Source organism: Zeus faber (assembly GCF_960531495.2).
Source record: "Zeus faber genome assembly, chromosome: 15".
In the NCBI taxonomy this organism is placed as follows: domain Eukaryota; kingdom Metazoa; phylum Chordata; class Actinopteri; order Zeiformes; family Zeidae; genus Zeus; species Zeus faber.
In genome coordinates, this window is record NC_137194.1 from 10,533,656 (window position 1) to 10,557,726 (window position 24,071).

The following is a 24,071-nucleotide window of genomic DNA, read 5'->3' on the forward strand; positions in this document are numbered from 1 at the left end:
CTACACGGTGCTGTTGTGCAGTTTGTCGGGGGTGAAGCAGCCGTTGGCCTTGCACCCGTTTTCCGCTCTGGGGGCCTGGGCGGCTTTCCTCCTGGTGTGCCAGCGCCGAGCCAGGGGCTCCAGGAAGAGGGAGACAGAGGAGAGCAGGTAGCAGACCCCAGCAAGGTAGAAAGAACAGTCATACGTCTGGGTATAGTCGTAGAGGAAACCTGGTCAACCACAAGCATACAAAACGACAAAACGGTTATGAGGCTTGGTGATAAGTTAGGGATCAGATACTCCACGGCTGGCCAGTCGTTATCGCAAAAAAAGAACCTCCGACAGGTCGATCACTGTCTTCTATCACTCCGAGGGGGTTATTTTGCAGTAATGACCTACGGGCTGCACATTATCCCACTTATTACAGGCTACTTACTAAATAAAATAATACAATGAGACAGAATATCGATGAATGTTTGAATATTGAAGTGATTTTACAGTATAACTAGTATGCCTGGCACAGCAGCAAACTCACCATTATTCGCAAATAACTGATTATAACCGCTTGCCGCTATTGACCAATCAAAGTGCTGAAGAGAGCCGTGTAATTATTTGAAATAATCGTTGATGTCCCCAGTACCTCTGTGGTACATCGTGGTGATTCAATGGCGACATCTTCCTCCCGTGACCCACGAGTTTCGTAGTCTTAACGGCGGGAGGAAAGTGTCACTTTCTAGTTCGGGGTTGTGGTCTTGTGGTGAATATGAGACGCGTGGGACGATGACACTTTTTCTTTTACAATATATACGTCTCCTTTTTATTAATGACCTGCAAACAAATAACACAGGCTATGGAAGCTGATGCAACATCAAACAATGAAATGATTGGGCTACGTGCCAGACTTCCAGCGTATGACACGCGTGACTAACCCACCGGGAATTACCAACGCTAATCCGAAATGGTGTTAGACCCAGACTCAAACCTAAACTTTTTCAGTAATGGCTCCCAGTGGTTGGCGTCGGGAAGCGAATGTAATCCTTCCCCGGGTACAAGTGATTCTACGGTAAGGGAAAAAGCACAAATGGCTGCCGCTGGTAGGACACGCAAGCAGCAGGGATTTTGGGGGGACTGTTGGTCAATACCAGAGTTGAACGTGCCTTGTTAGGTCCCGATCACGGTTTGCCGAGAAACTATTATTTCTTACATGAGCAGCAGGGACAGTAAACAGAGCCACATGCTATTTCTGTACCGCTCCGAGGTGCGGGGGCCCAGATCACATTCTGACCCCGAAATCCATAAGCTCCTCTAAAGGATTGCCTAACAAAGTGGCCAGGGAGTCAGTCAATGGGTTCAAGGGGAACACCCTGTTGAGGCCAAGCGATACAAGCGCTAGGGGAACGTTTACATACACATACACGTGCTAAAGGAAAGATGTGGGTAAAATACATCCGTAGCTTTTAGCAACCCGGGTCGTATTAGAAAACGTTGGTCCGCATCATTTTAACCGTTCGGAGCACGACCTCGCCGCACGCTTCGCTACTGAGAAACTTATCGCTCTGCTGCAGCTTCTCACCGTGCTTCCCTATCCTGCTATCCATAAGTTTTGAAAAGTGCCACACAAATAATGTTTATTATAGTCTCCCCCGTCATGGAATCTTGCAGAGAGATATGTTACCCTCCAGCAGCAAAACCCGGTTTCTGCTGCATTGCTTTGCCATCATGGAAAGCCTAACTATAGCTTCTCACGTGAGTTTCGGCTTTCGCACAGCACGATGACAACTATCCCTCAGCACACACATACTAGGGCTCCACCAGGATTCGGGGTCCTTTGAAAAGGTATGCCACAAGAGGCCCCTTAAATATATATTTTTGCAAAAGACCCACAAACCCAATTTTTTCTGGTACCCCATAAATAAATCTCTGCTGACATGTTTGAGGCCCTTGAGGGCTCGCAGGCACGCAAACCCACTGGGGGGGTTTTCCCCATTCGATCCACTCACCTGCCAGTGGGGGCCCCGTCAGACAACCGAGGCCTACGAAGAACATGGAGAACCCCATGGAGTTGTTCAGTTTTTCCGACCCAACCAAGTCGACCTGCGGAGCGGGACAGGAAATACCAAATGCAATTCAGCAATCGCTCCCTTTGATCAAACTGGGACTAGGGTTACAAATGTCAAAAATATTTCCATTCAGACCAGCTGGGTGCATTGCAGCTATATTTTGTGCAAAACAAGAGCGTCTTCCCTGCCAGTCAAACCCTAAATAGTCCCTGGGCTGTCAACATGAGCATTTGCAGCCTGAATTGAGCTGCAGCCTTGCAGAACGGCTGTACTAAAAACTCACATTAAAGACTTGAAGGTAGAAATTCATATATATATTTATATATTTATATATATTTTTTAGACTTAAGAGAAAAAACACTAAAATCCAATGATCACTTGGCTCCACCATCTCTTAATTCATACAACATCTTAACAGTAAGGAAGCAATATTAACTTTAACTCTCCTCACCAAACATAGAGTTTGCGTGTCCCAACTTATTTTCTGCCCACTGAACAACATCGTCAGGAATAATGCATTTGTGACTTCTTCCAAACAATGCAGAGAGACATTAAAGAGCGCCGTCAACCCCATTTTGGAAAAATACCAAAAAATACATAAAAAATGGGTGAGAGGGTGTGTCTCGATTCCAAAAAGTTGATATAAATGTGTGTTATTTCACAGTCCCCGCTCAGTCAATGCAAGGAGGTTGGTGGGGATTGGACCCCCCGACCCTTTTTTTTTTTTTTTTAATTCATAATGTAGAGAGCCAGTAAAAGTACCAATCTGCCAGCATCCTCTATGGGTGATTGGTGGTGGTTTCAACAAGTGGATTGCGTGTTGTGCCACCTTAACTTACCGTAACTTCTGTAATGGCGATTTCATCATTGCATGGAAATCATAAGGAAAACTCCTGGTCCTACTCTAGGTATTCCGCTCCCTTTACCAAAACTCTTTGTGGTCACCTGCGAGAATATCAGGTTGGTGAGGTCAGTCTCAAGTCATGCTTCATAAAGCGTGTGCTAGAAACCCGTCCTTGCTAAATCATGTAGTGTGTGCAATACTCGGAAGGAATAAAGGCCTGTAAATGTGTAGCGCTGTCTGTTGATAGGATTTTAGATGTTTTTTGAAAGTCTTTAGGTGTATCCCACAACCTTTTACAGATTTCTAACCTAACATTAAAATAAAATACAGAAACTGAGACAATATCAACAAGTGCCATTAGTCCAAAGGGACTGGAGTGGAAGGGCAGTTTTTTTTTTTTGTTTTTTTTGTTGTTTTTTAATCAATGTTTTTCAAACCCCCGCTCCTTGCAACATAGAAATAAGTGACCTGGCAGCAGCGGTAAGAAGACCTTGCACTACTGGTCTCTCTGAAAGCCAAGCAGCGGATCAGGTCCTTTTGCTGTGCACGCGTACGCCAGCACATACGGTAACTTCACCACCTTCGGTTGGAAAAGTGTGGTGGGAATTCACCTTGACTACTTTGATACGTTTCCAGTCTCGGTGAGAATACAAAGGAGACATCCTACTACCCCGGAATTTACGCGCAGAGAGAAAATGGCGTTGTTGACTAAAGGACAACGGATCTCCCTTCTTGAGTGAAACAGACTGATCTGGGGACAGCGAATGAACCCAAAGGTTCCTTGGGTCAGGGTTGGGGTTATGAAAGGGTTCGGTGAGGGTCTTCAAAGACAACGAATCGTGACGCAAACGCTGATGGCGCAAACACCTCCCAGTCACACACACCCTCGGGCTCCCATCTCCTTGACAATCTGGTTCGATAGCATCGATGCAAAAGTAGTTAAAAGTCAAGTCAAAACAGACATTTGCCTTCAAAGAAAACGATATTGCACAAGTCATTTTCCCACTGAATTTCACAGATGCTGTGTAGACAGACGTCCGTGCTCTCAGGTAAGATGAACTGAAGACGAGTCATCGGATTTCGGATGACACAATGAAAGCGACACTGACAGTTACACCCAGGAGCCAGTTGTCGGGTGTTTGAACAAAACGTTTTCATGCTAAACCACCTCTTCCGTCAACACACACGCGCGCACGCACACACCCACGCACACACCCAAGAAGAATCATGTAATAAAGTAACTTCACCTTTACACCTAGACAAAATTCCACTCCTATAATACATGTTCACACGCACACATAGAAGCCCAAAGTGTAAATTATCTAGGGTAATAACCTCAAGAAGGGAAGGGAAAGGGTACATGATGACACCGTTTGCTCAAAGAGCCGTTACCACAAAGGCTCTGTTGCTCTTTCAAAAAAAATCTCAGCTGTTGATTAAATACAGTACTTATCTTATCTTATCTCTTATCTTATTATCACAACATCTGCCCTCTCTTGAGTTTGGTTGGGTGCTCCTTACCAGGACTGGCAGCAGAAGTGCCATGTAACCCCCACAGAAGATGGCGAAGAAGACAGCGTAGACCATCAGCAAGATGTAGGAGGTGGCCAAGGGGGACAACAGGTTGACCAGGCCACAGAGGATGAGATAGGCCTTGTGATAGTGGTACTTATGGAACAGGTTCCTGTCTGCCATCCAGCCTGAGGCCAACTGGGCGATGGTTTCTGTGATACCTGCCAACAGCAAAAGAAAAAAACCCATTTGGATCAGGATATATAAAAAAGTATAAGATATAATATATAAGATATAAAATAGTAAAGTTATGAATGATCCCACAAGAGTATGAGTAAAGGGTGGGGCAGGTGGATAAACCAGTTAGGAAAGAAATGAGTGAAGGAGAGACACAGAAAACAGAAAAGTTTAGGTAAAAGGTAAGGAAGGCAAACACATCCATGCATATGCTTCAATCCCAAGGAAACTGTACAAAGGTCTAGCCAAACTACAGTAAATGTCGGGACGAGCCAATCCATGACATGCAGTCAACTCAAAATGGGCAAGTACAATTAAATGATAGGTTCGGCATTTCTCGACCCAGATCTATTTAAGTGTTGACTCATGGCACAACCTTGCACAACGCTTTGGTATTGAGAAACCTTGCTGCAACTTCTAACTGTGCCTTAAGGCAGTTAAATGATGGGAACCAACATTCTAACAAGGACTGGTATTAAAAAGAAATTGACGAACCTATCATTAAATGCTAAAGGGGCAACAGCATCAAATGTGTGTCTGGTGATGCAATGTCTTGCTGCATTGATCTAATGTTCACAACACAATGTGCAAGTGCCAAACACAGCAGGCGGCAAACCATCCATATGCTCTCTACTTGTTTTACACTCAGCAGATCACTTCTTCTCTTTTTCCTGCATAATTATTTGGTTTCTGGTCTGACGCCTGCAGCAGGTATGATGACGAGGCAGATATCTGCTGCTCTCTGCTGAGGTCAACAGGAATGCGACAGTTGATGAGCCAACCACAGTAGCGTATTGACGCAGGAATAGCTGCAAGCAGGCAGCACCAAGCCATTAATCAATGAAACCAACCGGTCCAATGCAGATTAAAGTTACCCACCCCCGGCGTGTCCCAGACTGCTGTACCCTGCAGCTACTCATTCGTGTCACTTATAGTTTGATCTTTTAAACGCAATACAGTTCATATGGTGTAACCGAGTTTAAAGCGTGTCTTAAGGATCGTATTAACCGCTGCACAATCCGTACAAACGGATACTTTACTCTCAGTGTGGAGAAAGACAAAGGGAGACCGTTATGTCTTGTCACGGACACCTCTGTCCGTTGCATGAAGCGAGCGCACATCTTCACCGGAGCTGGATGTCATGACGCAGCTGGCCTGTGTTTATGTGTCCTCCTCTAGTGACCAGAGAGAATGTCCTGGGGCGTCTCCAGCTTGCACAAAGAAAAGTGTTGAGTTTGTTTGTGGTTTTACAATGCAGAAGGTTATTCCAGGCCCGCAGCTGTTTCTGGTCAAACTGGAGAAAAACTCTGTTTAATTACGGCCTGTGCAAGCGCCTCAGGCTCTCATTGATCCCTGTTCAGTTTTTTCTCAGAATGAGTAGGTTAAACCGCTGTTGGCGCATGCCTTTGCTCGTCCATCTCTGGACAGTGGGCCACTTAGAAGAGGAGGGGGTATTAAAGGCATGTTGGTTTTTTCGCAGCATTTGTTTGTATTGAGAGGGTGCTGTTGGCACGTCTTACGTTGTCTTTTGTGCACTTTGCCGCCTCGCTGGTTCTGGGAAAAATTTCAATCACTTCAGAATTAAGAAAAAGGAAAATCACGTGCCCTCTTTTGTCACCACGGCAGCAACTTCTTTCATTTGGAGGTTGCCTAGAGACTCCCGTCACTGCATGGGCTAGGGGTAGTGGGCCGACACAGGGAACGACCAAGTCGATAAACAGCCCTCTTCACTCAAGGCAAATCAATGGTGTTCTGTGACGGACGCAGGGTGCATGTTCATCCTCGCAGCAGCGTGGCAGGACTCTCTCTTTCCCTCTCTCACTGTCATCCTCAGACTCGTGCACGTGACCAGAAAAGAAAAGCTAGCGTGTCGGAAAAGATCTGCTTCTGTCTCGCTGGCTCCCTGGCACTAATTGTTGGCACGCTGCTCATTTGTGAAGGGTCGACCAGCGTGGAAACTATTGCCGGATGATCACACACCTTTACTTTGTGGGTCCTGCAGAATTTTCACATCAGTGTCATTTTTCCATTTATTTTATTGTGTTGCAGTCAGTTAAAATTTCAGTCTCATTATCTTTTTACTTTTCTTTCTATTTGGAATAGTGGTGGTATTCTACTTGCTGACAAACCAAAGACAGTAATCTGCATCCTTTGTCCCGACTTACTGATGATACGCACTTAAAAAGCATTAGACAAATGTTTCATAAAGGCAACCCTAACCCACACAGAAATGACAACAGAAGCTTTGAAAACACAATGCCGTTATTTAAACACAGTGACTGTCACAGCGGGTTATTCTACTTTAAAATGGACATTTAAAATAAATCTGATTAGTAAACTAGAAACATATGAATCATTAAAAATTAATGACCTGTAATTGCTACACAAACAATAGTTCCTGGCATGTCTCAAGTATAATAGTATTGACATTGTACATTGCTGTAGCGACAGATGCTTTGTTTTAAAATAAATTGGAGTGACAGAAGCCTTATCATTTTATTTTAGGTCATACACTCTTTATTAACTATGCAGTGACCCTTGCCAGTCACACTGAATAAATGACAGAAGATGCAAGTAACTTTAAAACCCAGCAGACTACCGCAACGCTAACTTTATTTGTGCAATTATTTACGAGGTGCTGCGAAGCACACTTACAGATTTACATGCATGTGTGTCGTTGGTCAACAAAATGTAAATGCCATTTTTTCATATCTTGTGGCCTCATCTATGGGATACTGCTGAACCCACCAGCTTTGGCCAGTAGACCAAAGTTCAGCTTTTATGTAAGCACATTCATTACATAAGACTGCAGAGTCTGAGCAGCTCACAAATAATTAATGCCTGAAAGTTCACCAAGGACTTTTTCTCTTTAGACCACATCCCTAAAGCAACTTGTACCCCTCCCCTCGCAAGAATGGTGAATGTCTCCATTAGGAGCTATGTTTTAAGACAGATTTCAGGACTTTCAAGTGCACAAGATTCCTAGTCCCTCTTAGGGCGTAAACGTTGATATTAGTAATGCACAAATAATAAACAGTACATGGCTATCACCTTTTCATCAGACTGCATAACAAAATAAAATCACTGGAGTGCATTTAGACAGAATCAGAGTTAGAGTTTTTCATGGTCAATTAAATCATTTGATTGACAGTTTGATAGTTGATAGTTTATTCCTTCATCAAACGGCTCTTCTGCTGGACCTCTGCTTGCTCAAGTCTATTTTGTTTATTTGACTTATAATAATTGCCTCCTCTGTAATTAATCTGTAATTACACTGTTCCATGAGCTACCGTGCCATACATTGCCACACCTGGCAGAGTATGGCAGTGTTCTTAAGTGTTAAGTGCAAACACACCGTGTGAGCAAACTGATTTTGACCTTGATCACCCGTGTGGAACTCACCTGCTACTGAGATGATGAATGAGGCGTCCATGGCATCAATGCCCAGGGCCCTGGCACGGGCAGAGAGATGGAAATAGGGGATGAAGTAGGCCAACTGGCTGAAGACCAGGGACCAGGTGTAGATGCAGAAGAAGGGGTCTTTCAGCAACGAGAAGTCCAATACTTTGGCTTTCCTGATGGTTACCTCATTGGGCGTGGTTGCATGAGATGAAAGCCCAACTATGGCAGAGCCATTCATGCTGTTGTTGAGCTCCAGGGAGCTGTCTAGGCTTACGTGTTTACCTGGAGTCAGGTCATGCTGTGGCTCATGACCATTTACACTGTTCAGAACAAGCCTCGCCAGTTCAGGGTTTTTTGTGGGGTCCTGCGGCCCATGGGCATTCTCACCCACTAGGGCCTCAGTATCCCAGTGAGGAAGAGGAGGAGGCGATGGGAAAGAGTCTGATTTGGAGATGCCATTGGTTAAGTTCGAAGAACTATTCCCATTCAGGCAGGTCTTTGGGTGTTCCTTATCTGAGCTGCTTTTGAGGGAGGCAGCAGGGCTCTTTTGAATTGATGTTGGGGGCGGTGTTGATGGCTTCACAGTGATTGGTCTCAGTAGCATACCAGAGGCGACCAAATTAAGCATGAGACCCCCAAGGATCAGCATGGCTCCTGGGGACGACAAACAGAATCAGCCCAACCCAGTCTCTATGTCAACATATTTGCTTAATTCCTGAACATACATTAGCTGAACATACAAAATTAAAACAAATCTAATTACATTACATTTTACAATGTGCTACAATTGTGGCATAGAAATGGACCCACATACCTTGCCAAGCGTATTGTTCCAGGAGCAACTGAGTAAAAGGAGCCAGAGCAAAAGTCAAACCCATGCCAGAACGTCCAATGGCATACGCTGTTGCTAACCTCTTTCGAAAGTACAGCGCTGTGACAACGGAGAAGCCTTGGTATAAAAGTGCAAAGCCCATTCCTATGTGAGGTGAAATTTAAGAAAAGTCATCACCATACACCTTGTAAACAGAATTGATTTATTTGTAGGACATGCTAAAAAATAATACGATCATATTTACAAGTAAAAGTACAATATTCTTGATGGCTAGAGCTGCACAAAATGTGCATGTTTAAGTTTTGACTTTATGATACAGTAAAACAGCAAATAATATATCTCTCTTTGGAATTCATAATATAGATTGTTGTTTCCAAACTGGACCTCCTGGGGGCCCTTGGCCCTTGGCCCTTGACGTAAGTCAAATTCCCATTTTTACATCTTCTCCACCTATAAACATATCTACAACCTAAATGTCTCTTTCTGCAATGACAGCAATCAAAAACAAAACATCAAACAGACTGAAAATGGAGAATAATATGATCACCGATCACACCATCACAAGAATAAACCGTCTTTGCAGTGTCAACCAGACCCATCCCACAAATTAAACACAGTCTCATGGTTTGCTTAGGGCGGGTTTTTGTTTAGGGTCACTGCTGCTGCTGCATGCCGCACAAACAGGGCAGCAGGATCACTTTGTGATGACGCAGCACAAAGTGGGTGTGTTTCTTGTTAAAAGGGATCCACAAAATAATTTGCTGTTTGAGTCTGTCATCATATCAAGACTGAGAACCAGTGGCTCATTACATAGCTCCCCTCACCTACGATCACTCCCATGCTGATGTAGAGGAAGACCACGCTGTTGGCAAAGATGCTTATGATGAAGCCTCCGCTGACGAGCACTGCCCCGGCGATGGACGTCACCCTGGTCCCAAGCTTGGCACAGGCCACAGAGGCAATGGGTGCTGTAACGGTCACAGAAAAACTCACCACGACTTCACTGGAGCTGGGTTTTCTTCCTCTCGCTCAACACGTAACACTTAACCATATCATGGGGACTAAAATGGTACAAGCCATTTGTTGACCTGGACCTGATTTCCTAATCTTTCCCAACCACAACAATCATCTCTGATCCAAAGTTGACTCGAGCAGAGCGTTTGGAAGGTTTTAGGTTGTCCGGATGGTGGTCCACAATGTAAATACATGGGGAATTCTCACATTAAGTACCCTAAAACAGTCACTGAAAATTTTAAAATTGATCCATTTAATTCCAATTTAGTCAGGGATGGTCATCAAGGATGGAAAAAGATAGGAAAATCATATCCAGGCAAATAAAACGACATGGACAGAGACTGTGAGAATCTGCTTTTAAGCCTGACCTCCAGACAGACGGAGGCTGGACATGATGGAACCAATCCAGCTGATGCTCTCGGCCGAGCTCTTGAACTCATCTTGGAATGCCACAAAGAAAATCCCAAAGCTCTTTAAAGTTCCCATCACCAGGACATTTACCTGCAGTCACAAAAAGAAAAACATGCAGTATGGTGTTCATGTGTTATACAGCCCATGTCATACACAGAGGCAATTCAAATTTGTTTACATAAAATAGATAAAAAGGAAAGAGCATAGAAAAATAAACAAATTGAACAAAGCATAGAAGACATCAAAATAATAAAAGGTCAGTGTATTTTAAGTCAGAGTTCATTTATCAGCAGCAATTAAAGGCACAGGTGAACATAAAAGTCTTTATCCTGTTGTTCAAAATAGCCAGAGTTGGGGCAGAACTACGATCTTCCGGTAGTTTATTCCAGCTATGTGTGGCATCATAACTTAATGCGGCTTCACCATGTTTTATTTTAATCCTAGGAACAGGGAACAAGTCGGTCCCTGATGACGTAAGAAGTCAGAAGAAGCAAGTCAGAGATATATTTTGGCCCTAAATCATTAAGTGATTTATAGACAAGTAACAGTATTTTCAAGTCAATTCTATTACACATTGGTAGCCAATGCAGAGACCTGAGAACTGGTGTAATATGTTCAGCTTTCTTAGCTTTTGTTAGAACTCTAGCAGCAGCATTCTGAATGAGCTGTAGGTGCCGACGTGCTTATTTGGGACGGCCTGAGATTAGACTATTACAGTAGTCGAACCTACTCGAAATAAAAGCGTGAATTTGTTTTTGTTTGAACGCATCCTCTAATTCTTGCTGTATTTTTAAGGTGATAATAGGCCGATTTTGTTATTGACTTGATGTGGGTGTTAAAATTTAGATCTGAGTTTTAATAACACCAAGATTTCTGACCTGATTTTTGGACCTTAAATAAAGGGGATCAAGACGAGCCACCACTTTCAGTCTTCCATGTTAGCAACAAACACCATGATCTCTGTTTGTCTTTGTTTAGTTGGTCACTGATTTGGTCAATGAATGGATGTGCCCAAATTTGACGCATAGACGCAGCGAGTCTATAGGAGTATAGTCACTTGATAATAGAGCTATGTATAATTGAGTGTCGTCCTCATAGCTACGGACAGCGATTTTGTTCTTTTGCATAATGAGGCCCAGCGGGAGCATGTAGAGGTTGAATAAAAGAGGTCCCAGAATTGAACCTTGAGGTACCCCACACATCATGCTTGTTCGCTCAGATGTGCGGTTGGCAATAGAAACAATGTAGTCCCGGTCATGCAGATAGGACCTGAACCAATCTAAGACTGTGCCGGAGAGTCCAACACAGTTTTCCAGTCCGAAAGTATTGAATGGTCGACGGTATCAAAAGCAGGACTACGATCCAATAACGCTAGAATTGAAATTTTGCCAGAATCAGTGTTCATGCGAATGTTGTTTAGACTCCTAATAAGAGCAGTTTTGGTGTTGTGACGGGGTCAAAAACTTGATTGGAATTTGTCGAAGAAACTATTTGAGGTTAAATAGATATTAAGTTGTTGGTAGAAATTTTATTATATTATTTTACTTGGGTTATTTTACTTGGGTAGGATAGATTTGATATGGGTCCGTAGTTGCTAATTACAAAAGCCTCCAGGCTATTCTTTTTTTAGCAGTGGTTTAATAACTGCAGTTTTCAAGGCCTTTGAAAAAAATGCAAGATAGGATGGTGCTGTTTATGACATAAGTCGGTCCCCATGCAGCTGCAAACATTTTTAAGGAAGCTCGTTGGCAGGGTTTCGAGGAAGTATGAGGATGGCTTAAGATGTTGTAGTTCCCTCAAGAGTTTTGTTGTCAATGGCATTAAACTGGATCATCAGAATCAGGATCAGAATCAGAAATACTTTAATAAATTACTAAATGTTGTTCTAAAATCATGTTCATCAAGTTACTTTTATATGAATTTAGTGGTGACACATTTTTGTTTAATGTGGAACTACTGATAGTTTGCCTAATGTTTTGAATTGTATCCCTAAAAAAAAGGAGCAAACTCCACGCCACGCCCCCTTACCGTGACATAACACTATATGCACTATATATACTATATATACCAGCCACGCCCCCTTACCGTGAAATAACACTATACACACTATATGCACTATATATACTATATGTACCAGCCACGCACCCTTACCTTGCAATAAGACAGGTCCACGCTTATCGACAAATTTGCTTAACGACCTGGTCCTAGGAACGGAACTTGGCCGTTAAGTGAGGAGAACCTGTACTAGAACACTTTGGACAAGATCAAGGAGGTTTTGGGGGATGTAATTGGGGGCTGGCAAGGACTGACGTGGGAGTAAGTTGAGGGGGTCCTGGGGGTGGTAGGACGGAGTCGGAGAAGGGTCGGGGTGTTGAGACCAGCATTCACTAGTTCCCTCATACCGTCCGTAAATGCCAAATGAGGGAGGGGGGTGAGAGCGCGCGGAGGATGATCTGGTGGAGTGGAGGGAGTCGGAGGAGAGGGACAGGGGAGAGGAAGATCCGGAGGACTGGGGCGGGGTGAAACCTTTGCGTCATGGGCCGCAGGTGGCGGCAGGGAGGTGGAAGCCTCCTTTGACTGCTGTTGGTGGGGTAGAGAGGCGTCATGGGCTGTTGGGTCTGAATCAGGCACAGAGGGCGAGAGAGAGGGAGAGAGAGAGGGATCCTTTGCAAGGTCGTCGTCCGGGTCAGGATCGGGGCACAGACTACCACGTCATGGGCTGTTGGGGTGGAATCGGGCGGCGGGAGGGGCGGGCGAGACCTCCTCTGCAAGGTCGCTGTGAGTCTCACGGTTGGAGGGAGTGTGTGGCTGTCTTTATCTTTGGGCTGTCCTTGCGTCTTGCCACAGTTGGGTGGTAAATGGAATAAATATGTAAGGGACAAGCAGTTGAAAGCCCTGTGTTCAGTCCCAGCAGCCTACTCCCTGTCAAATTGAAGGCAGGGGACCACTAACACATGCCCCAATATGTAGGGAGCCCAGCGTCTGTAGCAGTTGAACAAAGTCATGTTTCAGAATTTCTGACTGTTCCCTGGGAATATCATTTGTCCCTACATGCACAATCGTTTTTGTTCGCCGTTTGGAGGGCAGACGGGATTTCTGGATTTTTTTTTTTTTTTTCCCCTGTGGCCTCAGACCATTTCGTCGGTGAAGAAGTATATTTTGGAATTCCTCTTACCACCAACGTTGATATCTTTTACAACGCAATTGCCCACAATTAACGTTGTTGGCCTAGTAACGTTAGTGGCACCGACTTGCTGTTGCTGCGGCCCGGTGGGTTTTTTTCCGAAATGCGCTCCAGTCCTCACCGAGTGGCGTGGAGGTGAGGAGGGGAGCCAAGCTGTGCGACGGCGGCTCGCTCAGTCACGTCCGTGGTAGAAATTTGTTCTCCAACTGTAGAGTCATCAGTGGTTGGGGAGAGTTTATTTTATTTTTAATCCATGGCAGTTCTTTATTGACCACGGGGGTTGAGGAGAACTGTTGCGTTTTGCCTTGATGGCAACGTTGTTTCAAGTACTGCAATCTTCTGCAGATGTCCACCACGGCCTTTGCAGTGCGACACAATTCAGTCGAGCGGAAGAAGGCAAACTTTGTAAAAAATAACTTGATCGTATCAGAGCGAAGACGATAAAAAAATTAACGTTGGTGTTTCGAATGGAATTCTGGGAATTCTGGGATCCGATATCTAATCCACCCTACACGGACAATCTCACAGCTCTACGTTAAAGTTTTCCCTGTGCGTCATGTGAGGGATGTGAACGTCTGCAACCAGGGCCTTTCTGCAAATGGGTCACTGGGCTCTCCCTGTATAAATACAGACTGAATAAAAAAAAAAATCCCTGGGCCTCGTATTTGTCGCATATTTAATTAAAACTGTTCGCTAAGGGGGGGTTGTTACGATCAAGATATTTGCAGAAAATGTGCGTGCCTACCAGGAAGCAGTGCAGCACCACCATCCAGCCCCAACCCCCGTCCGGAGGATCCACATACTGGGTCTCTTTTCCCGCCTCCTCTTTACTGGCTAGAGCAGCTCTCCGGAACAGGCTTAATTTCACAGACTTGGGCTCACTGTGGAAAAAAAATAAAAATAGGCGTTACTTTTTCCAAGTTTTCTAAGTTGCTCTGGGCTTTCTGATGCAAGTCGCTTGGCTGGAGTTATTATACATTTTAGTTGTAGGGGAAATGTAAAAGAAAAACAAAAAAACCTGTTGTTTCACCCCTAAAATTGCAATTGCAAAACACGTGAACACCTACACATACAGTATACAAAGTGTAACGATCATAGAAGCTCTACCTACTTAAAACATTTTTTAATAAAAATTAACCATGAAGCAATAGAATTAAGCTAGCTATGGAGCAGATGATTAGGTCAACCTAACCATTTCTAGATAGATAGATAGATAGATAGATAGATAGATGTCTCCAGTTTATTTGCATTCCTCTTCCCTCTGCTCTATTCAGAGTGTTCCATCGCTGTTTGAGTGTGTGTGTGTTATGCAGCACATGTAATATTTAACTATGTGAGTGTCTGAGCTCCTGCAGTGTCAGCAGCTTCTGCCTCTTCATCCTCCCCATCCACTGTGCCCTCGACTCCTGCAGCTATTATTGGCTTGACTGTCTTTTTTTTTTTTTTTTTTATTAATGATGAACTTGGAGATTCATTTGCATATATCACTTTGCGTATGATCTGTTCTACGATCCAATCTATGATTTTTGTTTGAACAAGATATTAAGATAATGACAATTTATTATTATTATTATTATTATTATTATTATTATTATTCGCTGTTGCACTAGTGGATATGCACACCGGTACACGTGGATCTTATTACTTTATTGTTGATATTGATATTGTTGACATTGTTGAATGTATACATTTTGAATTTAGTGTACATATTTTCTAAGCCAGCCATGCGGGTAGCATGGCACTTTAGAAACTGTACGGTTGAAATGTCTAATTTCTCACGTTTTCCTGCTGACACTTTAACTTTTTCCCACAGATTTTAAAGCGCCCATGTTAAACATAAACACATGCTAGATCGTGTGCATTTGTCTGTGAACTACATATTATTTCGTTCAACGCCATTGTTTTCAGAAGGAGCAAAGTTTGGGCATCCGTTACAGTCTTTGAAAAACGTAAGGTATGTGTACTGTATGTGTGAAATAACCGTGACGTCCTGAATGCAGGATTGACAGCACGTAAACATGATACGAATGTCTCTTTGATTTGCTTAATTCCATTCAATTAACATGTCAGTGGACTGTAGACAGCCGTGGTGCGGGAGACAAGGAAACAATGGTCGTTAAAAGCTCTCCATTTCAGGGTGGGGCAGGTTCTAACATTTCACATACCTGCAAAATGCGTTAATTGTTTCCTCTACCATTTCAAATTCCAGCTATTTGAGGCTGAAAAACCAGAAATGCATGAGCTACGTCGGATGGTGCACAAGCTAAACGAGTAACCCGAGATAAGCCCCTGCAAGTTGAGAGCGCACTAATGCCCCCGTGCACATTTTCCTCCTTCCTTTCACAGCTGTGTGCCATGGCCCTCATGCTTCATCATTGAGTTTTTTTTTTTTCTTCCTTAGACACCTATAAGAATTCGGCTCCAAATTAGGCAGAGCACACAGAGCGGATTAAATGGGAATGAATCGGGCCAGTGTACTGCAAGGACAAGCATTTCTTCCCATGTGCTGTTCACAAGTTGTCCCCAGAGCCCGCTGCGAGTGCGTGGATGTGTGGTGGGTCTGAGCGTCTGGGCAATGAGGGATTTGAGATCAGTGCCTTGTAGTGAGGAATTAGCACCACATTTTTTTCCAAACCCCCACCCTCTCCACCTCTCTCTCTCTCATGTTTTTGGTTGTTTTTAAAGTTTGCATTCAGAAAAGGAGTTCACTTTGAAACCCTTAATTCCTTCTTAATTGCATGCCTCAATTTAACCCACATGGTGCCTACAATCACATGCACACGCTGGCAAGAATAAAAAAATAAAAAATAAAAAAAAACAATTCCTCAAAACTGGACAACCTGCCCATGCAGATGACGGTTATTTTACATCCTCCTTCAGTCCCACCCCCCGTTTAAAAAAGCCAGACTCAAGTTTCAGGGAGTCGGTACCGAGCTAATTGAAAACAGAAGAGGAGCTCAGATATGAAGGCAAATCAGCCCCTAACGGCACCCCTGAGCACACCCCTGAGCACACGCGCTTTGTAAAAAAAATAAAATAAAAAATAAAATAAAATAAAATAAAAGTTGCTGAATTCCACCTTAAACACAGCCTTGCTTCCATCGATTTCCGAGTAAAACAAACAAAGCGTCTCGCGGGGTGCGATGGATCGGAGGCGTTTCTCTAGAGCGGAGGCTGCTCCACAAGCCCAGAAAAAGGCTGCTCGGGGGTCAGTTTGCGAATCAATGGCGCGGGCATCTTGGGTTGCAGCGCTGCAGCCTGGAAACCTGATGATTGTGACAGTGGCGATGTGGAGAATTGCACAGAAAGGCAGAGAATGAAGAGCAGCAAACCACTGTCTCCTGTGTCGAGTGTGCTCCCGCGACGGCACTTCCCTGGATTAAACAACCTCACGCCTTTACTGCGGCGCACAGGTGGTCAGCGGAGATAGACGCAAACCTGGCCTCCACTACGTCCTCCGCCCGCCACGTAACTATTACGAAACCAAAATCAAAAGAGTTTGGGATTTTATATCGACACACGTGGTGTTGAAATAATTTTCAAATAAACGTACGTCGCCGATGGGGAAACGATGGGAAAAGCAACGTGAAAACGCGCAAAATACCCAAAAACCAGCCAGATAATCTGTTCATTTTGAATTGTTGTAATGTTGGCGATTAATGAAGGGATTGTAATATTGTGTCGTTGCAGCGCTGAAACGGGGACGCCACTTTCATATGCTTGTGATTTGGGTTATCACAACTCCCTCCCAGAGTCAGAAATGAACAAATCAAGCCTTTGTTCTGAAATATGATGTATATTCGAAAGGAGCAATAGACAACTTTGCCAGTTTAACTTCTCATTATGAAGTTAATGTTGATTGCACAGTGCAACGGCTATAGAATAATGACACCATCGTTGTTAGATCGGTTCCCTCTAAGCCTCCATATCACTGTGCATTGGCACTGCCACCGGGTACGAACTCCCGGGAAAATGATGGACTTACGGCAGGAGGTCACAGGAAGCGCGTTACCCAATGTGCAACCATTAGCGGAAATGGCGGACGGTGGAGCAAACTACTCCAGGTAGATCAACCACCCCTGGAATATAACAACGACTCATTGAAAGGGGTTGAGAAATGCCAACGTTACGGTGCTTTTTATCCAGGAAAAAACGCAGCTCCCCCGGTTTACTTGTATTTGTTTACAGGCCAGTATCGCCCGTTCCAATATCGCGGCAACGGGCCGTAGCAGTCAATGCGGCATCAATGAGGCATCAATGCGGCATCAATGCGGCATCAATGCGTACACGTCTATGCTTCCGCAAACCAAAGGAGATAAAAATTGAACTAAAATTGTGACAATTTGAATTGACCTCCTCGGTGAACATCCAAAGGGAATGGCCGTAAAGCGATCCGGTTGTCTTTGCCACAGCGGCGCAAAGGTTGTCTCCTGCACCTTTGAAAACGCAGCTGATGTAAGAGTTAAAGGCACGCCTTGACACCCTGTCCATATTGGCCATGAGAGAAAAGGATCTATCTTTTATCCTATCCCTCATACTTCAAATAGGTCTGGGCGTAGGGGACAACAAACCTCAAAGTGGTGAAAGACATTTCCTTTGAGCCCTTTTAGGATCAGCGTTTGTCCTGAAAACGCCAGACGAACATTCTGGGTAGATCAAAGCCAAAGGCTTTTTTTTGTTGCTGTTTTTTGTTTGTTTTCTTTTTCAGGGCACATGTGAAAGTCGTGAAAGTTTAGTGTGTCGCACTTGTTCAAGGTCGTTGTCGTTTCCTGTGGCTTTCGGCTGCCCTCTCATCGCATACGCACGCGCGCACACACACACACACACACGTGGACAACACAACACACTCCTCTTCTACGTTTTTAAACTCTCAACCTATCGTACGATCTCGCCTTTTTACTGCTGACTCTGCAGCCAAATTCAGACAGCTTTTCCCAAGTTTTTTTATTCAGGTTCTGACTCCTCCACCTGTGTTTGGGATATTTTCCCAACCAAGTCTTTAAAGGAGGATTTCCCCACTGTCGGTCCTTTTATTTTTATTGATTATTAACAGTTAGAGTTCTCTGACCTCTGGCAACTTTCCAAACCGTTTCAAAAATGCAATTTCATTTGGATCCTCTTATCACCCAATAATTAGAGGCCAATTTCTAAATGATCTTTTTTTTAATTTTTTTTAATCTAAGATACCGGAGACAATCGTTTCAACCCAATTAATTTATTTTATGAACAATAACAATATTTTGAACAGTTTTCACTCACTTTAAGAGCTCACCACAGCACAGAGACAGCCCTTGTGCAGGGCTCTGATGGCGGTCCGTTAACAGCAGGTAGAGGCGACTGCTCTGTCCCCGCACTTTTTAGTTTTGAGAGCCGCGTTCGACTCCGTTGATCGCGCTCGTCCTCCTGCACCGTCTGAAAACTTGGGTTGGTCTTCAGGGAACTGCTCTACAACTCCCACGCGAATACCTCTCCAGTCGAACCTTTTCCGTTGTGATGGCAGACGTCAGTCCCTGTGTTGCTGATTTAAACTGTGGTGTTCCCCAAGGGTCCATTCTTGGCCCTCTATTGTTCCCAACATACTGTACACGCTTCCCCTCAGCCAGAGCACCCAGAGCCATGGTGTTCCCCATCAGCGTTATGCGGACGACACGCAGCTTTATGTTCCTCTCCAATTTAATATCAAAAGCAGTTTAGATAATTTCCTTGCCTGCCTGGGTGATACAAAATGTTGGATGTCCCAAAACTTTTTGAAGACGGAATGATGATACAGTAAATCTGGGGTGATAGTCCCTGGTCAAACACGTTCCACCATTCCGCTGCACCGTAACCTTGATTCACCGACCAAAAATATTGGGCGGGCTGCCAGAAATCTCTGTGGCACTTTTGATGCAAATCTGTTTTTCCTGAGTGTTCTCTGAGATCGGTGGATGCCGCTCTGCTGGTTCCTCCTAGATCCTGGCTCAGAACCAAAGGTGGCTGGGCCTTTGCTGTCAGAGCCTGTTGACATCAGACAGGCTGCAACATTAAATCCCTTCTTAAATCTTTCTTTCATAGGAAAGTGTTTACGATTTCTTACATTTAAGTTACTGGGGTTTATTATTTGACTCCTGCCATTTAATACTTTTTAACTTTATTTTATCCCTGATGTTTCATGATCCCCGTGTTGTTCTTATTTGTTTCAGTTTCCATAGGTAAAGGTATTTGTATTTTTTGTATTTTATCTGTATTTGTGTTATCTGTGCTGTTATTATCGGGTTGTTTTTTTTCCTGTCAAGTGCTTTGTAACCTTGTTAAGAAAAGTTCTATATAAATAAAGTTCAAAAGAAGATTCAAAAAGGTTCAGTGTTTCGAGAAAACAAGTCAAGCAGCCTGCTTAAGCATTCAAGGGTGTATCAAGGGTGTGATCTGTGAACTGAGATGTAGGCAAGGACTCATTTATGAATACAGAGATATGTAGTCCCTCCACCTTAATGATGAGTGTTAAAATTATTATTATTATTATTATTTCATTTGATTTACTTAATAAATAAATAAATAATAATAATAACTTTACCAAATAACTCACAATGCTATGTGTGCTATGATTGTTCAGCATAAGAAATCGCAATATGATAGCGGTAGCGTGAGGGAGCGTGGACACATGCACATATAATTGTTATTGTGTTATGAATTTGGTCGACAAAACCTTAGAGTCGACTGGCTACTACAAATTATTGATGTATCTTATAAAATGAGTCATTTACTGAAAAAAACAAAAAACACAAAGTCCTGTCGGGGTTTCTTGAAATACATATCTGTCCGACTGGAGGTAGTAATTGGTCAGTTTAAATAAAATATCGGCAAATCATCCCCACACGCGCGCACACACACACCCACGCACACACCGAGTCATTCGAAGCTTTGTGACATGCCAGGATTTCTACTCTGTGAGGTAGGTACTGGAGGGAAGATAAGTTTCATTTAGGTAGATTTAAATATATATTTAATACAACACAGACAATTCATTATATTACATAATTATAGAGCCCAGAATCACGATTGTGGCGCGGCCCCTCGAATCCTGAATCTTGAAAAACAAACTGTTTTAGAAATACATTTAAAATGAAAAGTGGAAGCGACGGGAAGCGCATTACACAAGTCCTTCAAGAATATTGGATGCACAAGAGACAAAGCAGAGAAGCAGGCAGACGCGAGCGGGATGTTTTCCTACCTGTTGTGCTCTTTCGGCAGCATGATTGAAGGTTCTGGAGAGGAAAACACAATTCAAAAATCCAATTCTCTGAGAGTCATCCTCAGGCTCGCTGACCGGGGGGCTCGAATGGACCGCTGCCTCAAGGGAAGCTTCACACCTGCAACAAGAGATGGACGATGACCCCCCACCAGATCTTCTGGCCCAGATTCCATCTTATGCGTTGCCAGAATTTATCCGGAACAATCTCCTCAAACAGGTTTCTTTTGCCGATGCCACGCAGGAGTCACCCGGGCACTTTGGGTGGTGGAGAGGAGGAGGAGCCTTGGACTTGTGCAATTATTCACAATGCAGCGCCCGTGTATGACATAGGCGCGCGGCTGCAGGACAGCTTCAACCGAAATGTATTTATTTACCTCGACGTGAAAGGTACGAATGAGGGGACAAATGTGCGTTCGTGCGAAGAGTCTCTCCCCCCGCCCCCCGCTCGGGCAGGCGTGCTCTGCCCACTGCTGACACGACCTTTTCATGAACATATTTCATCACCAAAGACAACGCGTGGTGACGGAGAACACCGGGGTCGGGTCCCGACGAAAATAAATAAACAAATGAATAAATAAAAAAACAAGAGGGACACCCCTTCCCAACTATTTGCATTCACGTTTGAGCTTGGGAACTGGAAGGAGAAACCCCCCCCCTCCCAAAAAAAAAAAAGCAAACCACATCGGTAAGGGAGGAATTGGGAGATTATGCTGTGAAGTACTCAGTGTTGGGCTGAAAGCCTGGCTTAGTCTCTTATCCCTGAAAGGAGCGAGTACACGCAGAGTGTTGTGAACATGGTGGAGGTCTTACTGTGCGGCGATGTGGGCCAGTTGTTATCTCCGCCTCACGGCCCTGTTGCATGGTACCCCTCGCTCACAGCGTCGCTGGTTGGGAGGGGGAGAGAAAAAAAATAAAAAAATAAAAGTTGCCATCTGTGCACACAGATAAGCGACCCTTGCGGTTAATAATCCGATCTTTTCACAGACACGACGCGGCAAATCAAACTGGTCATTTGTTTTGTTTTGTCTTGTTTTGGGGGAATTCTTTCAATGCACGCGCAACTCAAGACGTCGAGGTACAAATAACTTGGAACGACGGGGTTCCTGGCTATCGCGTTTACCAAAAACCACCAAAACACCAACAACATCATTGTTTATTCTGCGGGTCGTGGTGTAGCGTCCGTGACCGAAGCGAGAAATAAATAACAATAAAAAAAAAACAAAAAAAAAAAATAAAGTTAAGCGGGTTTTTTGAAAAATGCAATAAATAAAAACTTAAGATCTCAACCCCAAAAAAAAAAAAAAAAAAATAGAAATAAGAAATAGGTGCAAAGGTCACTGGAATTCGCCTGGACTCACCTTTGCTCCGAGTTCAATTAGATGCGACGAGATATAGGCGCTGCGCTGCGCTGCGCTGCGCTGCGCTGCGCTGCCTCCCTGGCCCCGGTGCACTCGAGGCGCCGCGCGTCCCTTCCCCTACGAGCGTCTCATCCCCTCGGTTCGGGCGGAAGATGCGGCGGCGGCGGCGGCGGCGCGGGCGCTTCGCGGGGGGAAGGCGGCGGGGAGCGGCGGCGCGGTGGAGCGGTGCGCGGGGCGGTGCGTGGAGCGGCGCGCGGGGCGGTGCGTGGAGGATGCTGGGGCCATGACTTCACCGCGGGCGCGGGTCCTCGCATCTCACGCGCGGCGGAGCTGGGGCGCGAGGCGCGGCCGACGACGCTCGAGCGGCTTCCGATTCGGCGGCTGAGGCGCGCGCACGTGACGCAAGCGCGGCAGAGAGCCTCGCGCTTGGGGGGGGGGGGGGGGGGCTCCGCTGAGGATCTCGCCTCGTTCCAGTACTACCACCTTCCAGTACTACCACCTTCCAGTACTACCACCTTCCAGTACTACCACCTTCCAGTACTACTACCTTCCAGTACTACCACCTTCCAGTACTACTACCTTCCAGTACTACCACCTTCCAGTACTACCACCTTCCAGTACTACTACCTTCCAGTACTACCACCTTCCAGTACCACCACCTTCCAGTACCACCACATTCCAGTACTACCACCTTCCAGTACTACTACCTTCCAGTACTACTACCTTCCAGTACTACCACCTTCCAGTACCACCACCTTCCAGTACCACCACATTCCAGTACTACCACCTTCCAGTACTACTACCTTCCAGTACCACCACCTTCCAGTACTACCACCTTCCAGTACTACCACCTTCCAGTACTACTACCTTCCAGTACTACCACGTTCCAGTACTACCTCGTTCCAGTACTACCATGTTCCAGTACTACCTCGTTCTAGTACTACCACATTCCAGTACTACCTCATTACAGTACTACCACGTTCCAGTACTACCTTGTTCTAGTACTACCTCGTTCCAGTACTACCTCATTCTAGTACTACCGCATTCCAGTACTACCTCATTCTAGTACTTACCTCATTCTGTTACATGGTACAAACATATTCTTACCTCATTCTCTTACGTGATACATATTCTTACCTCATTCTCTCGTCATTATCATATTGGCTTCTCTTCTTTTTTTCCGTCTTCCAGTGTGAACACATTCTATCTCCTTATTCTTACCTCATAAAGATGTCTCTGCGTGGGTGCATTGTTATTTGATTGCCCTCTATTGGCGTCAAGCATTTTGAGTTGCAGGTCGTCGATGAAAGGTTCTCTACAAACTGAATGTCTGGCAGTTACTCGGCAAAGGAAAGTTATTTCTTGGGCATATATCACACACACAGGAAGCTCTACTTGGTTTAAATAAACCATAAACACGTGAAATAAGAAGGGGGGGGGGGGGGGGGGGGGTTGCTAAAAACCGAGAAAGACGTTGAGGCGCAATTAAAAACAGGCCGGCCTCCTGTCACTACTCACTTGGGGACGGACGTCTAACCACAGATAAAAATACACAGATAAAAGGTCAAAGGGCAACGTAGAACGGGCCGATTCGACAAAAGGTCAAAGGGCAACCTCAAAACAGGCTGATTGTGTGAAAAGCAGGTGCAAATACAGGCTTTCTGGGCACGGACTCCCAGGCAGGTCTGAGATGTTGTGGAGGTTTGTTCACAAAACGTGCGCACGCGGGTGGTGTCTCCACCCGCCAGGAAATGCTCAATTCCAAAGCATTTCAATTCCAAATACAGGGAACGTTCAAGGGGGGGAAAAAAAAAAAATAGTGGATGGATGACTGCTGCTTAACCCCCACTGGGGTTAAGGTTGATCATGGCTGGTCATACTTGAAAGGTTTTCCACAGTACTGTAGACATGAATACAGCATGGGTGGTACAGTATATTGAAAGGAACAAAAAAAAAAAAAAAAAAAAAAAAAAAAAAAAGGAAATAAGACCATTCAAATGATGTTTG

The 24,071-nt window shown here is 44.6% G+C and overlaps 1 protein-coding gene across 1 annotated transcript; it reads right to left on the bottom strand.

Annotated features, from left to right (window-relative positions):
- Nucleotides 1-20,708, bottom strand: slc16a4 (solute carrier family 16 member 4; the record flags this gene model as incomplete). Its single annotated transcript, XM_080014589.1, has 9 exons — nucleotides 1-209; nucleotides 1,980-2,073; nucleotides 4,405-4,616; nucleotides 8,035-8,688; nucleotides 8,849-9,010; nucleotides 9,691-9,834; nucleotides 10,249-10,381; nucleotides 14,221-14,356; nucleotides 20,686-20,708. The coding sequence occupies 9 exons, from the start codon at nucleotides 20,706-20,708 to the stop codon at nucleotides 1-3; spliced, it is 1,767 nt and encodes a 588-aa protein (XP_079870715.1).
- Between the last annotated feature and the right edge of the window lie 3,363 nt (nucleotides 20,709-24,071).